The sequence below is a fragment of the Sceloporus occidentalis genome, unplaced genomic scaffold, assembly GCF_023333645.1.
Source record: "Sceloporus occidentalis isolate IW3139 unplaced genomic scaffold, rSceOcc1.0.p SCAF_252, whole genome shotgun sequence".
Classification (NCBI taxonomy): domain Eukaryota; kingdom Metazoa; phylum Chordata; class Lepidosauria; order Squamata; family Phrynosomatidae; genus Sceloporus; species Sceloporus occidentalis.
Window position 1 is genome coordinate 343,593 of NW_028317232.1, and position 16,731 is coordinate 360,323.

A 16,731-nucleotide genomic window follows, 5' to 3' on the forward strand; every position below is an offset into this window, starting at 1 on the left:
ATTGGAATGAATTTGATAGGAAGCGTCGTAACAAATTTAGGTCAGAATGGGACTCTACTTAGGAAAAAAAGAAAAGTGTATTGGGTCATTTTCTAAGTTAAATTGTGATATATTAAGATTGTACATCTCATTATACTCTCATGTGGATGTACTTCAGGATATATGAGAAATTTACATTAAGTATTGTAAGTTGCTGAACCCCTCCCTTTTTTTCTGTATTCCTCTCTTAAAAGTTATACTTATCTGTTATCTGAAAAACCTTTCAATAAAAATTAATTGAGGAAAAAAAATAAATAAAGACAATTGAGATGCTGTTAGAAGACTGTGCTGCTTTAAATCATCTTCTAGTGTCAGATGTCCTGAGACCTGAAAACCACATTCTGAAATCGGATCAGGTGACACTTATTGCCGAAGAGCCTTGACTTATGGGAATTGTCTGACACAGGCCTAGCAACCATTCACATGACCCTGACGCGTTCTCTCACTATGCGACTGTAACAGTCTTACGGTCTATATCCCGGTGGAAAAAGGATCTGCATCTTGTTGGGACCCTGAATGTAGAAGAACCACAATGGCTTTTTAAAACTGGCTGAATTGCACGACCCTTGTTTTTGAAGCCAAAAGCTGTTGGTGCCGGATTAATACTCCTGCGCCACAGAATGGGCGGCATTAATAATGTTACTGGCAATCGCTGCAGTAGGTAACCTGATTCTTCTGTTTCTCCTCCAGGTTCGGTTCTCTCCTGTTGTCTCCGTCCACCGCATGATCACCTGGGATTATGCCTACAGAGCGGCTCGCAAAGGCCCCTGGGAGGAATACGCACGGGATCGCTGCCGCTTCAAGAAGCGCATTACCGAGGCGCAGGCCGCCTTAGGCTTCTGCCTGGAACCGCAGCACAGAGAGAAGATGTGGGCTCGTCTCTGTGAACTGGCACCTCATTATTATGAAGACGAGACTCTCCGCTGAATGTTTGATTCCTTGGCCTCGGGGCTCTGGGCAGTTTTGCAGTTGTTTGAGAAAATGTTTAAATAAAATTCAGTATTGGACTGATGAGGCTAGGCAGGTGTCTGATTACTAGGCAGTCTTTGCTCTTCAAAGTATTTATTTCCTAATCCCTTAAAGTTCGCCTAAAATTGCACCAATAATCTTCACCAAACTGGGTGGCAGAGTCTCAATTTCACAAGCCAAAAGTGTTGTGCTGTAAAAAAAAACAGGTGCAATGGATGGTATAAATATGATAACAGCCATTGCGTTTTGTTTTAATTTATTTATTTTTCTCCCCCGAAACTCGCAACTGCTGGTCCCTGTAAAAATCACCCTCCCTCCGCTTTACATGGGTCCATATACTACCCACACCAATTTCTTCACTGTCAGCAATTGAATCCCTTGTACCCCCCCATGCACTGTGCCCTCTTTTCACACCCACCGGGCCCAGCAGTGTCTGGTCATCATGAGCTGCAAGCTCAGATCTCAGCTAGAGTGATGAATTAAAATCATTCCCATATTATTTGTGGAGAAATTTGCAGTACAAGAACTAGGAATTCTGTGCGAGCTGGGGCTTAAAAGATGCCTTAACAGTACAACTAGAGATTATTATCCCTGTAAAGGACCCTTGTTAGCCGGAGGTATAAAGGTTCTTTGGCTGCGTATGAACTAGATGTCCCACCGTGAGCCATTTAGTTCCTATCCCTGTTGGGGACCTGTGTGAGCTAAAGCATTAATGGTCCCTTTGCGGTATAGGGACCTGTGCCCACGATGGAGCAAACTGTCCTTTACAGGGATAGAAACCAGCTTTCTCGATGCGCGTTGGATAGTTCTTATTAACTTGAGCAACGGCCAAGTCTTTGTGTGAAAAAAACCTTTGTATTCCACGAATATTCACTCATTCCAGTGTTCTTTTCGGGGAAATATTCATTTATTTTTTTAGCAGGGGTTAATACGGGGTTAACACGGCTAAAATATGCAGCAGCTTTGGCGCTAGGAACTTAGAGGTCCGTAACACCCCCACCCCAAGAGACTGCAGCGTTCTGTCAAAGCTCCCCATGTTGCAGCAGCAGCAGCAGCGCGATATCGGCTCAGGCTATTCCCAAACATTTGCATTTCCTTCTTTGTTGTTTCCTGTAGTACTTTGTATCATGTGACCATTGACCAAACAGTCACATGATATGTTGACATCACCAGAGTCCTTCTACTGGAAAGGAACCAGAAGCTACCGCCCCTTTTTCTAGAATTCCTTTTCATGACGTGAGACATGTTTCCTCCCCAAGGTTACCAGAAATACAACAGGACTTTCTCATCTCCTTGGCAACAGTTGCTCTGGTTTCTGCACGTCACAGGCCCGCCCTCTTCTGGTCTATGAAGGAAACCTCACGTACTTTCTCCTGAATTTCCATGCCACGCCCCCATGCCGTTCCCATTGGTTGGCAGGCTTCACGAGGGTATATATGGCTGAGTCGCAGTGTTGATGCAATCATTCTTTTTCCAGAAAGCTAATGAAATGTTGAGATATCGCTGAGCGGCCCGATGGTCTGGCATGGAGTTCGCCTATAGCTGCTTTATAGAGGAGGACAAAATGCGGTTTATTCTGAGCGAGCGGACGGAGAGGAGAACTGCGTTTCGGCCTGTTGTTTATTTCCTCGGGATTCACCCGAATATTCAGGAGCCCCCGGCCCAGGAGACCATTACTAACTTCTGTTGGAGCGCCTTCCTTACTGGATGATGACGTCATATTCAGACTCCTACAGTAATATGGCAAGTACCCCCCTTACTATAAATCACGTACATAATCGGTATATTATTATTTTATTCTATTTTACTGGTAATAACTGCTGTAAATCATATGTAATAGGTAGACATGTGATGGTGTTGTGATCACCTCTATGTGATTTAATAAAGGTGCCATATTTGATATATAAACCTTTTAGTGTCTATAGGGTAGCTGGCCAGGGGAGTCTAGATTAACCCCTTCAGGACCGGGGGTTTATTTATTTATTTTTTTTACCATGTTTGTGCTAAATGACCAGAGTAGTTTTTTGTGCTTTTACTATGACTTTATTCAACTGATTGCCCACTAACTCATTAAGTGCACCCACACATGTTATATATTGTTTTTATATAAAACAGTATATAAGGGTTTTCTTATGAAATAATAACTGTATATAAACCATCATTTAGTATGAAAAATATCTAAAAACTGCTAAACAAAACTATATATATATTTTTATTTTTTTTTGAAAGCTGATATTTCAACGTATATTACTATGGGCATTTTAACACTTGATTTAACCGTTTATGTGCCAGGCTATCCTAAACATTGCAGTGAAATATCATTTTTAACAACTTTATCCAAACAGCATATTTAAGTATTTTTTTTTTCCCCTGGATACTTGAAATTAATAAAATAACTTGTGATTTGTATTCAGAAATAAAAGTGATCAAAGGGCTCGTGGGGGCTTCCAGGCAGCCCAGCAGCAGCAGAGCCTCGAATAAAATGGATATTAACCCCTAAAGTGCCGCGGTTGCAGCGTTGAAGAGGTTAATGCTGCGCTGTCGCTCTCATGGACAGAAGCAGCAGTGCCCCCGCGATCACCAATTGTGGGGACATTTATTTTTTGGGGGATGACATACCAGGCACGCCACAGAACCCCTGAGCCCACTTGGACATGGCATACCTGGTACGTCGCCAGACGCAAAAGGATTAATGGGTTTTGATGCTTGGATGTGTAAGTAGTTGATACTGGGCTGGGGCAGCAGGTAAAGATGATTTCTGTTTGGCTTCTGGTCATGGCTTTTGTGTTAGTCATTTTAAATGTAGCCAAAGACCGGCTGTGGAATTGCAGCGGGTGAATCAGGATATAATATAATCGTTATGGGACAGTAAATATTGTCATCCATTTAAATACCCCAGCATTGTATGTTCTGGGTGGTACCCCCATGACATAATTACATGATTCATCATGTTACATGGATCCCATGTCATTGGTGCCCCTGGGTTTATGTGCGTATGTTTTAATTTAATGTTATTTTTGGTCCTGCTTAAATCTCCTGCTGTTGGATGTTGGGGCAAAACCCGCAACATGAAACAAGGACTCTTCATGCCCTGTGACTTCTGACGAAGCCTTACATATGTGTTTTTTTTTGTTTGTTTTTTGTATTTTTCTCTATAGATAAATACAGTTCTCAAAATGAGTCTTTACCTCCCGTTTGGCTCATACTGGAGAAACTTTACACCTCCGGTGATCGGCTGGCACAAGGGAACTGCCTTCCAGATGAACAACTTTGGACACCTCTGGGTGCCGGGCATCCATATCCAGCTGGACACAGATATGGTTATGCTCACAACGGCTGCCACAATAACACAGTCGTTGGTTTCCCTGGCCAAAAATATAATGCACAAGAGGACATGGCTCTGGAAGCTGAGTGCATGGATGACCAATTTATACAGAAGAGCGCTGTGGTGGTGTTGGGGTGTTCCAGGTTCTTTATTGGTGGCTAGACGTGTTTTCACTGACAACTATTCACAGTCCCAACTACTGCGTCATAAAGATGTACACATGCGTTCCACGATGTATATAAAATATGACTCGGAGTGTTTGATGGAGCTGATTGACGTGCCAAGCGAGTGTTCTGAGGAGCCTCAGGATATGGACCTCCTGGAAGCTGAGAATGGGTTTATGGACCAGACGGTGAACAAAGAGCCTTTGCTGACATCCTGCACAAACCCTTTAATTCTCTCTATGATCTGCTTACCATCAGAAGAGGAAGATTGTAAAAGCATGTCTGAATTTATTTCAGATCCACCAAATACATCAGAAGATGAGGATGCGTCAACTAAGAATGAGGAACATTCTAACACTGAAGATGGGTCAGTGGACAGTGGTGTGCAGGAATTGTTGACCCCTGGGGCCAGAGATGAAACTGACAGCGACGAGGAAAGCAACTGGTCTGAAGACTCTTGGGATACAGAAGACAATCTAGACTGGGCCACAGAAGGATCTGATTTATGGGCCTCCTTCTGTAAAAATGATGACCCATACAATCCTCTATCATTTTCTATGCCAATCGAAAGTTCTACAGTGGCTAAAGCAACCAATGACAGTGTTTACGAGGGTCCTGAAGGTGATTGGAAGGAAAAGAATGGAGACCACTCTACACCGCAGGGAGGAGGACATGGTGATGCCAAAAATGACACCAAGAGTGACGAATCACCCCAAAAAAGTGGCAAAGTTCAGAAAGTAAGTATGCTCTTTCTAAGCGCTATGTATTCTAGAAATCCTGACACGTTCTGTCACTATGCGAGTTCCCTGTAACAGTCTTACTGTTTATATCCCGGTGGGGCGGGGATCTGCATCTTGAGACCCTGAATGTAGAAGAACAAGAATAGCTTCTTAAAATTGGTTGAATTGCATGACCCTTGTTCTTGAAGCCAAAATCTGTTGGTACCAGATTAATACTCCTGCGACACAAAATGGGTGGCATTAATAATTTTACTGCCCATACTAATAAAGCCGGCCATCGCTGCAGTAGGTAACCTGATTCTTCTGTTTCTCCTCCAGGTTCGGTTCTCTCCTGTTGTCTCCGTCCACCGCATGATCACCTGGGATTATGCCTACAGAGCGGCTCGCAAAGGCCCCTGGGAGGAATACGCACGGGATCGCTGCCGCTTCAAGAAGCGCATTACCGAGGCGCAGGCCGCCTTAGGCTTCTGTCTGGAACCGCAGCACAGAGAGAAGATGTGGGCTCGTCTCTGTGAACTGGCACCTCAATATTATGAAGACGAGGCTCTCCGCTGAATGTTTGATTCCTTGGCCCGGGGGTCTGGGCAGTTTTGCAGTTGTTTGAAAAAAAATTTTAATATTAAAATTCAGTATTGGACTGATGAGGCTACGCAGGTGTCTGATTACTAGGCAGTCTTTGCTCTTGAAACTATTTATTTCCTAATCCCTTAATTATTGAAGACACTTTGTTTACGCCATTGCTTTTGCTACACAAGAGCCTTTATTTATTTCTTTTTTACCTTAATACGTTTTATGTTAAATTATCAGTCTGTATTGATCATAATTCTGGAACATTTGAAGACGGAAACCGCTATGTAGACACACGGACTCTAGCACTGGAAGGTCATCAACATTAAACCATGTTTACCTAGATGATGAGGTTCTAGGTTCCCTACTCAACGACCATCCAAGCTTCTAGATTTCAGAGAATGTATGGTGTCTGACACAGTAACTAGACTTTTTAGAAATGCAATAAAACCTGCCCATTCCTGGGGCAGAAATAGCCTGTTGAACATACCGTGTGTTTTAATTGAATTGCTTTTTATTCTGTATTAAAAAAAAAAAAAAATGTACATAAAATTCCGAGTGTTCATTTTACAATGAGGTTTTTGCTTAGTCGCTGTTTTTAAGCGTTATATGTAAGTTTTCTTGCATTATGGCAAAAACAACTTATTACATGGGTTTAACGTAGAGATGTGTAAAGGGATAGGCTAGATTTGACTCGGGTTTAAAGCGGACGGGTTTTGCTGGCACAAAAGAACACAACCCTCTCGAAGAAGTTATTAGACGTCGTAGGGATGCCCCTGCGCTGCGGGATTAATTACCCCGACTTCCTAGTACATCCCGCCCAGCCTGTTTAATGAGTCCTTTAACGCCAGCAACCATCTCAAAAGAAGACCAAGAAGCTGAATTAGCAACAGGAGGTTTTATTCAGTGACAACCAGGTAACAATAGGTACAAAACGGCATTGCCACGCGGAGCGGTGGTACAAACTACTCTATAATACGCATCCAACGGCTGCCCCCGCGGGCCCTGCCACCTAATCCATGCTTAACTACACCCATCCCGGCAGAGAAGCCCCTTTACTGCAGTACCATGCAAGCCTCTGGCTTTATCAGACTACAATTCCCATGATCCACAGCAATACCAGCACTTTAAGGGCTGCAAGCCTTGCTTTCCTGCGTCTCGGTGAATGACAAACCAGCGTGAGAAGCGGCAGCTGTGTTTTAACGAGAGGACAACGTTCAGGAACGGCTACATTTACAAGACGTTTTACACCAGAATACTAACTTATATCGTGACCGTCTGACGTAAATAGCGAATAAACCAGCGTGCGCTACTTCCAGTAACCTCGGGCGTTCTTTAATGCATACAGAAATCCCTCTGTGACCGGCGGCGGCGCCAGTGATTTGTGTGTTTGTTGTATGAGACTGTTTGATATTTAACAACACAAAGCACTAAAACAAAATAAAAACCAAGTAATTATCTAGAAAAAAACAAATTGCCTCGATCATATTGCCGATGGGGCCGTGTAAAGTGCTGCCCCCCTGCAGTATGTTGGGTGTATTAACTCACAGAAAGGGAATCAGTCTGTTTTTACACCACCCCCCCCCCACACTACAGGGGGCAGATGGCTGAGGCCATCGTCCTATTCCAAGTGGCCATGATTTCCCAATAGAAGTTTGCATGAGAGCCAACAAGGACCGCCACAAGTCCCACAATCCTTAGCCAACCAATGGAAAATGGACAGCATCCATCTGGTTGAGCATAATGGGAGTTGTAGTTCCATAATGTTGGCTACCCTTACTTTTGAAATCCCCATTGAAATGGACAGGACAGGCGCTTATTAACTGCAGCTACTGGAACACTTGACATCACACGGAGAAAAATAATAAGTACAGTGCTGTATACATCAATATACTTTAGCGATGGAGAGATTCTAATCTGAGCCACAGCACATCCACGGCACAAGAATGTGAGAATTAGAGCGGTTTTAAAATCAGAAAAACAAAAAATTAGTACTTTTTAAAATTCATCTTTAATGGGATGCTTGGAATAAAAACGAAGCCATTTTGCTTTAACAAAACAGAAGCTCGGGGCATGACGGCTTCTAGGAAGAGAAATAAATGCGGGAGCGATAAAAATACAGCGCGGCTTGGAACGCATCGCCGGTGGCACCCAGACGAAGGTAAAGCAGGAAAAAAAAAAAAAAAAAAAAAAAAATTAGAAAGTTGGAACCGCAGCACAATAAAACGAAACACGTCAATGTCTTCTAAACGGCGCACTATATGTGATAGAAGCGAAAATATAAATCTAAGTAACAACGATTTAAAGGACTGGCGCACGAATGCCACCTTGTGTGCCAGTCCGTTTCTAATTAGATTTTATCACATATCGTGCGCCGGTTCCGAGACATTTTTGCGTTTCGTTGATTGGGCTCCGGTTCCGACGCTTTATTTTTTTTCTGCTGCACGACGGCTGCTACTCCAGCTAAACGCAGGGTCTTAAAAAGCCGCGAATAAGGCAGATCGCTTGGAAAATGATTCTTCAAATAACGGGATCGCCTACATTTTAGATCTGTTTCAATGCAGCCATTTAGATGTTAGGTCACTCTGAGACGTCCGGGTATTTTTGAAGCCACGAGTTTTGGGCAATCTTGAGCTGTCTTTAGGTAACTTTGGATAATCTCGCTGGAAAATACACAGAAAGTAACCCTCGGAAAGGATTTCGATTTACTGCCGGGTGCCGCTGGCACGGGTTTATAATATAAACATACTGGAGCAATGCTGATTTGGTAGAAGCAGGTAGAAGCTTTTGGGATTTGCTATTATTTTGAAGTCCGATGATTGATTAACTCTACCCTCTTTCCATCATCTTTGTTTAATCTCTTTTTTTTTTTTTTTTAAAGTTTGTTTTTTGAAAACAAAATTCCCCGATTTCCCAATGTGAGAGATTTACCCAGAGGCTGATTGCACATCCCTTGTCTCGGAAACGTGGGAGAGGGGAGATGGCCGCGGAGGAAAGCTCACTTAACACAGACACCCGAGGACTTTCTTTTTCTCACTTATTGGTCCGAGTGAGGCGGCTGGCCATGTTGTACTTGGTTGATCTGAGGGGCTTCTGGCTCTTTCTGGGCAGGCTGGTGCTCCTGGGTTTCTCCCGGTGGTCCAGGATGACTTTCAGAACCTTGCTTTGGTTCTTCAGGCTCAGCTGTTGCGAATACAAAATGATATGAGCTTTCGGGTTCTCGATAAGTCATGTTCTAGATGTAGCTTTCTTTGCTCAGACCACCATAAACCTTTTTGCATGCAGGCCGTTTTATTTCCAGACAATGAACCCCATCACCTCCTCGGAGCTACAACCCACCGTTTAATTAAAGACAGTAGCAAGATGTCTACTGAACTGGAGATCACATCTGGTGAAGGTAGACCACCCAATGGATGGACCCAGCCGAGGGTTACTGGATTACTTTAACGCGATACATAACTTAATGAGCCCCCTCTGTTTAAAGGGACGGCCAATCGCTAAACTAGCAACACTTCACATATAAGAGCTCACCAAGGGGTATTAGCAACATGATAAATAATCAATACCCAAGTCAAAGTGCCCAGCAAGTGGTCAGACATGTTTGATCCGTACCTTTGTCATCTGCTGGATGGGGAGCTTGTGCCTGAAATTTGAGCTCCCCATCGGGACCCACAGCGGCTCCCTGCTGGGACTTTTTCTGTTCCATTTGCAAGACGGCCTAAAACAGAGAGGAGACGTTACAGCTCTCGGTGCCATACGAGATCAGGGTTCGTGAAGATCAGTAGCCAGCATTAGCGGCAGAGCAATCATTGGCTTCCAGTACATAAATGGAAAAGAAAAAGCCTATCGATTTCCACTAAAGACTAACTGGGGGTAAAACTAACTGGAGAGGCATTTCTTCTTAGAAATTATATATATATATATATATATATATATATATATATATATATATATATATATATATATATATATATTTTGGGAGTATAATGTGAGGGACCCAGGGATCAGGACATCGGTACCTGGTGGTATTCCCTCTTCTGAGCATCCAGCTCTATATGTCTTTGCTGCAGGTCTTCGTGTTCTCGACGGAGCTCTTCGGCTCGCTGGTTGAGAGCGGCCTCCTGGGCAGCCAGCTCCTGTTCAAACTTACGCAGCTCTTCCTCGGTGTAAATCTGGGTCTCGTCCACGGTCTGAGACAAAAAAGAAAGACTCTGTAAATTTGCCATTCTTTGAGCTAAATTCAACTTGGGATTTGTAAGGAAGTGGGGTATTTTTTATTTAGATGCAGGATTTAAAAAATTGCTGAATGTAACACTTTCCGAATGAAGTGCATTCGAAACACCAATCCTGCTAACCATACTTAATTAAAAAGTGCAATTAACATTTAGCGAGTGCTTCCCAAAGTGGGCAATACCACCCCCTGGGGGCAAAAACTGAAAAAAAAACATTCATACGTTTCATCTGTTTTGTAACAGAGTTAAAGTCAAATAAACACAAAATGCAAGTTATAATTATAACCCAATGCTCCGCAAAGTGGGCAATACCGCCCCCTGGGGGCGCTGGAACAATCCAGGTAGGTTTCCAGGGGGGCGCTAAGTTTGGGAACATCTGGCAGTGGAACGGCATCTTTAGGCGAGAATGCCTCGGTGAGAAGTAAAACCAACCGACGTTATAATCTCCCATTTAAGAATAATTTCTGGGCCAACCCGTCAACTGGGAACACATTTTAATTTCCATTTACAATAGAGGGGCCTTACCTCCCAACCTCCAGGCTCGTTAAAATCTTTCCTTTCCGTGGATTTGAGGAACTCCTCTAGCGTGACCAAGCGATCATGGTTGACATCAACCTGTAAGGCCAAAGCTGGCGTTAGCTCCTGTCCAGACATCTTCAGAGCTCCCCATTCCTAACACCCGGTAAACATTACTTATCACGGCAGCAGAAGCGATGCCGGAAAGAAATACGCACGTTTTTCATGACATGTTCTCTCATGCGCAGTCTTTCCTCCTCCATCTCCACCATATCGTCTTCTTCATTCTTGGGGTCATAGACCTTCTCCAGCTAATCAAACACAACACAAGAAGAAGGTCATCCAAAAATACCCTCAAAACAATTCTCGTAAAACCACAAGGTATTAATTAATCACTGGAACACCCATCCCCTGCCCAACATAACTTAACATACCAAAGAAACTTGGTTGTAGATGTAAGATAAACATAAATCAAATATTGAGAGATATCTGCCTTAACTTCCAGCTCAATCCATGGTCTTGGTAACAAAATTAATACAATAATAATAATAATAAAGGAAAGTATCGGCAGGGTCATAATCTCTATCCCTCCCGTCTCACAGGTGCTTTTCCCAGCTAATGGCCAAAACACCATGTCTATCGACCCATCAAAACCTCTCACTAGGGAGCGGCAACAAAGTAACAGCCTTCATACAAACAGCACAGAGGAACCACAGAAAGCAGCCCGTAGCACAGGACGTACACGCTGCTTCCCCACAGGGCAACGCAAAAAGAAAAGCGAGATTATGGAACTCTCTGCCAGAGGAAGTGGTAATGTAAACTCAATAAAAGAGTTCAAAAGGAGCCTGGACGTGGTTCTTGAAAGCAATAATATTACAAGTTATGGATATTAGATTAATAGGGACAGAACGTTGATCCAGGGATTTATTCTGATTGCCATATTTGGAGTCGGGAAGGAATTTTCCCCCTGGTATGGGGCAATTGGCATCTGCTTCATAAGGGTTTTTTTGCCTTCCTCTGGATCAACACAGTAGGGACACAATATGTATATAGGTTGAACTTGATGGACTTTGGTCTTTTTTCAACCTTATGAACTATGTTACTAAAGAAGCCACAGTTACTTCACGGGCATTTTAATTTAAAAAAAAAAAAAAAAAAAAAAAGGCCTCATCTGACCTCCTTAGTAAAGAGGGCCTCCAGCTCCTGATCATCCAAAACTCCATCTCCATTGGTGTCTGAAACACAAAAAAAAAATATACCAGTGAATACATGCATGAATACTGCTAGACGTTCTAGGTGGCGTTTAATAGGTCCCAACAATAAATCATTTGTAATATAACAGGTGGCATATATACATACATATACATACACGTCCATAGGTAATACATGCAAATTATCAAAACATTTACGAAAAACATCCCAACATTTCGTTTGATAAAAAGCATCACATGGTTCTAAAATGATAAAGTACCCAAATCATGACTTCTGTAACCATTAGATTTTCTATACCGTGTAATTTGAAGAATGTTTTTGGGTTGAAGTCATTAGGATCCAAGCCATCGGTTTCTTCCCAAACCTCCTTCAGCTGATCCATGCTCCCCTAGTGAAGGAACGGAATAAGAAGACGTCTCATACAAATGCTTCAATAGGTATACGGCTGCTTCAACTCCTTAACGACCAGTGACGTAGGGGATACGTCACAGAGAACTGGTCTTTGAGGACCTAAGATTGTATCCCCTATGTCATGGGGTTTTGGCACCGGCAGGGTCGAACTCTGCCAGTGAATAGAGATCAGGCCATAAAAGTTGACAGCCTAGTCTCCCCCACTGACAGCCGGGGGGCAAAATTTGCGACTCTGAGTCAGATTGAATGCTACATTCTATAGGGATTTTTAAAGCACAAATGGAAGTTCTGGTATTTCCCTCCGGCAACGTCATCACCGACGTCACCATGGATTCCTTTTACATTTGGCAGGGGCTCACAAGGATTGTAGAGACCCCGATCGTGTCTCCTGCCATAGTATTTTAAAGGGTTAAACTGTTTTCCGCTACATGTTTCAGTAGATGTTTATAATAATATATTATGAGAGGCATCTTGGGTAAGAAACATGCCAGAACAAAAGAAGAGCGGACAAAGGGCCAAGAACACTCGGTGGGAAGAGAAGGATTGGGCAATACTTGGGAACAGCAAACAATGAGGTGATGAACTACTTCGCATGAGAAGCCCCCGTGGCCTCCTTCAGACAGGAGCGTGGAAGATTCCACTGTTTGGATGTCCTGAAGTTCTGCTTACATTACAGCATCAGCCAAGCAAAAGTCATCATCTAGATGCTTGCGTAGTTTGGAGGAAAATACACTATCATGTCTAATCCTACAACATGCGGCCATTTTATTTCCCAAGACAAGTAGACCCCCCGTCCTGACAGCCCTCGGAGAGACATATTACTAAAAAGTGCCATTTCAGGAGAACGATGCGTGAATGACAAAGCTAGGAGCGTAACTTGTAGCACACTTGAGGGTGTCAAGAATGGGGGGGGGGGGGCTTCGGTGAGCTGAACACCCATTCATTTTGCAGAGGTCTCAAGGCTGTGGGAAATTGCAAAAAAAGCCTACTTTCTATCGGAAAATGTGCCATAGATCCTTCAAAATTCCAGCTTTTGCCATGCTAGCTCTTTGAGAAGAACCGCTCATATTTAATCATTTTAACATGCTCTTAGCACAATTGTAGCTTTTTTAAAGGAGCTTACTGGAACGTTGATCTTGGGATGCTCCTTGTGCTTCTTCTTCATCTCCTCATAGTGGGCTTCCTCCATTTTCCTCTTCTCCTCATCCAGGGACTTGAGATACTCCCGTCGCTCATGTTCCTTCAGCATTTCGTAGCGTTTGAACTCCTCGTGGCGAGCAGCATCATAGTTCTCCAGGTCCTTGGTGGCCTGAAGTTGGGACATTATGTACAGCAGTATGATGGGCAGCTCTGGTTAAGCTATCATGAATGTTGGCTACTCCTCTTGCCAAACCCTAAGTTTTACACTAAATAAAGTTATGGGTTGGCTGCCTGTGGCAGATTTAGCACTAGTATATATTCCATGCTACAGAATACGATGGATCTATATCATATTCTGTATCATGGGGATATTTGGGAGCTAAACTACGCCTCAGTGTCCTGAAAGCTTGAATAGCCACTATTAGGTACCACTACTACTCCATGATTGGGATTTCTTTATTGAAAAAGTACCTCTTGTCTAATCTACCAGCTCTTCCAGGAGAATCCTCCCTCATCAAACACACAGAACCCGAAATAAAGGCTGCAGGCTCTCACTTACTGCCTGAATGAGAAGCTCCAGGTCCCGGGCCTCAAATGTATGTTGATTCTGGGGATCCAGGTGCTCAAACTGCTTCAGGAGACTCATGTGGTCAATCTGGACATCTGAGGGACAGAACGGGTTGCACATCGTGACGCTTCACAGATCGGCCAGTTAGAAAAATAGCAGTGCCTTTATCAACGCTAACGCTCGCTAACAAAATGAATGAATTATTCTTATCAATTAGATATTAAGAATTAAGATATAAGATAGATATCGATCCAACAGAAGATGGCGTCTGTATTTGAAGTTAATACTTTTTTGTTGTTGCCAATACATACAGAGAGAGGTAGAATCACATAAGCTTTCAGGGTCTCAGAATTCTCTTCTGCATATGGTTTTCCACCAGCAGAATAAGAAAGCTTATTCTATGTGTGATCAATAAAATCAATATAATATATACATACGTATATGACCTTTCATGACCTGCACGGGTCAAGGGAAACAGTTGTCCGTCCAATTCTATACATATTAAGCTACTAGTACCTATACGCCGGTGTGTAATTCTATTATGTACGCACACAAAAAGCACGGAGCACAATCCCTACAGATAGGCAATGTATCTGTATGTTGTATTAGATGTGTGTCTCCCGTGTAGCAAACATCTCCTTACTCTCTTCCATCGTGGCGTCCATCTTCGCCTTGAGTAGCATTCGGAGTCTGGACACCTCCTGCCTCTTCAGCTCATCGAGCTTGGTCCTCACATGGTGGCTGACGAAATCAAGCTCCTTGCTTAGTTTGCCGCTCTGAAAGAGATGTAAAAACATTTTTTAGAGAAGCGACAAAGAATCTCTCCATGCATTTGCAAGGGGCCACTCAGCTGTCATACGCATAAAAATACATATGAAAAAAACCAAACAAATGTTTCGCGCTCTCCTGCTTCCGATCTACCCTGTGCTGATCACACTATGATCTGCAAGCAGGGCTCCATAGTCTTGCATTGCTGATCTCAATGTGCGTGAACAACCAGTGGGGGGAGCAATCAGACATCTCAGCAGGGACCCCATGCTGGATCACTCATCTCCCCCCAAAGAGCTTCACGTGGGGGTCAGCAGTAACAGTGTATCGGCGCTCACATCACCTGCCCTTACACACAATAATTCGGCTACTCCTGACAGAGGGAGATGTCCCTGCCGCTGTGAAAGGCGCATGACGTACAGGTACCTCCTAAGGGTAATCGTGCCACAACTTCTGTGCATGTACCTACATAGGGTATTGAAGGGGTTAAACCTTAACAAGTTGGACTTAGGAGCAATAAGTACGTATAGTAAAGCTGTTGAATTAAACTCAGTTTCATGATGATTAACTTGACGATATGGCTTTTTTTTTTTTTTTACACGTGGCTATTTACGTTTCTGCAACCAAACAGACAGTTCTTAGCGTGGGGTTAAAAGGTACTTTGTATTTACACCGCATCATGTGGATTCGGCCGGGGCGGAAGTTCAGAGTACACAGAGATAATCTCCAAGCATAACAGTCATTTCACGGCCGGCTGCTTTACAGGAACTCCCTTACCTTGATGTCATCAGCATTAGCGGCCTGAAGCTTCTCCCGGAAGTGGCCATCCGTCTCCAGGACATCGATTACCTCCCGTAGGTAACGGTCGTAGTACAGCCCGGTGTCCTGCAGGAAAGCGAAGTGAACGTAAGAGCTACGGGGCAAGGGCCGATTCACAAAAAGCTACTGACGGACATACTTACTGCTGGCTCCGGAGGAGGCTCGGCTTCTTTCTTTGGAGTGGCCCGCTCTATAGGCACCGCATGCCCAACGCCCAGGATGGCCACCAACAGGAGAAACCGGACCATCATCTTGCTGCAGAACAAAAGTGAAATGTACCATTAGATGGATGGTCACATGACAATTAAGCTGTCCTGGCAAAAATACAAACGAGGACGATTAAAGAATTATTTGGTATCCCACATCTTTAACTGTGAGACTCTAATGCCATTATCCAGATTCCAATGCCATTTATTTACCCTAGAAGCCTTACTCTTACTCAATGTTTAACATTGGGCTATTCTGACAGGCCACTAGCATATCCCCACCACACCCGTTCTATAGGGTAGGGAAGTAACTATATTGGTTAGAACTCCAGTTTATAGAAATAATTAAAGTTAATTAGCATTAGAGGGGGAGCAGTCAGGGGGGCCCCTCCAAAAGGGGGAGCAGCCAGGCACCCTTTTGAATAATGTATTATAATCAAGCCAGCATAAGCCTCATGCATTACTCAAAAAAAAGATGGGCTCTGGATAATCTCCATTAATTCCCAAACAGGCATTTTAGGACCTCTTATCCTCTTCCATCCTCAACAGGAGGCATCCAACCGCTTAAATGCCTCCAACTTGCACAAGGGACCACATCGCCTCCATGTCACCATCCCCGAGACCCTCCTGTCCTCCATCCCCGAGCCCCTCCTGTCCTCCATGTCACCATCCCCGAGCCCCTCCTGTCCTCCATGTCACCATCCCCGAGACCCTCCATGTCACCATCCCCGAGACCCTCCTGTCCTCCATGTCACCATCCCCGAGACCCTCCTGTCCTCCATGTCACCATCCCCGAGACCCTCCTATCCTCCATCCCTGAGACCCTCCTGTCATCCGTGTCACCATCCCCAAGACCCTCCTGTCCTCCATGTCACCATCCCCGAGACCCTCCTGTCCTCCATCCCCGAGACCGTCCTGTCCTCCATGTCACCATCCCCGAGCCCCTCCTGTCCTCCATGTCACCATCCCCGAGACCCTCCATGTCACCATCCCCAAGACCCTCCTGTCCTCCATGTCACCATCCCCGAGACCCTCCTGTCCTCCATCCCCGAGAC

At 44.0% G+C, this 16,731-nt stretch overlaps 1 protein-coding gene across 1 annotated transcript; it reads right to left on the bottom strand.

The window, feature by feature from the left end:
- Positions 1 to 8,841: 8,841 nt before the first annotated feature.
- On the bottom strand, positions 8,842 to 15,721 carry LOC149276003 (nucleobindin-1-like). Its single transcript, XM_089504025.1, has 12 exons — positions 15,614 to 15,721; positions 15,429 to 15,536; positions 14,527 to 14,659; positions 13,875 to 13,978; positions 13,299 to 13,484; positions 12,062 to 12,152; positions 11,729 to 11,787; positions 10,771 to 10,863; positions 10,562 to 10,651; positions 9,824 to 9,994; positions 9,417 to 9,522; positions 8,842 to 8,987 (listed from the first exon to the last, which is right to left on the bottom strand). The coding sequence occupies exons 1-12, from the start codon at positions 15,719 to 15,721 to the stop codon at positions 8,842 to 8,844; spliced, it is 1,395 nt and encodes a 464-aa protein (XP_089360151.1).
- Positions 15,722 to 16,731: the final 1,010 nt, after the last annotated feature.

Excerpts from the sequence above, each read along its gene's own strand:
- LOC149276003 (XM_089504025.1), bottom strand. The coding sequence starts at position 15,721 with ATGATGGTCCGGTTTCTCCTGTTGGTGGCCATCCTGGGCGTTGGGCAT. Across the intron at positions 13,485-13,874 it reads TGGAGCTTCTCATTCAGGCA|GCCACCAAGGACCTGGAGAA; the intron begins GTAAGTGAGAGC and ends TCCCAACTTCAG. Across the intron at positions 8,988-9,416 it reads CCATCCAGCAGATGACAAAG|CTGAGCCTGAAGAACCAAAG; the intron begins GTACGGATCAAA and ends TATTCGCAACAG.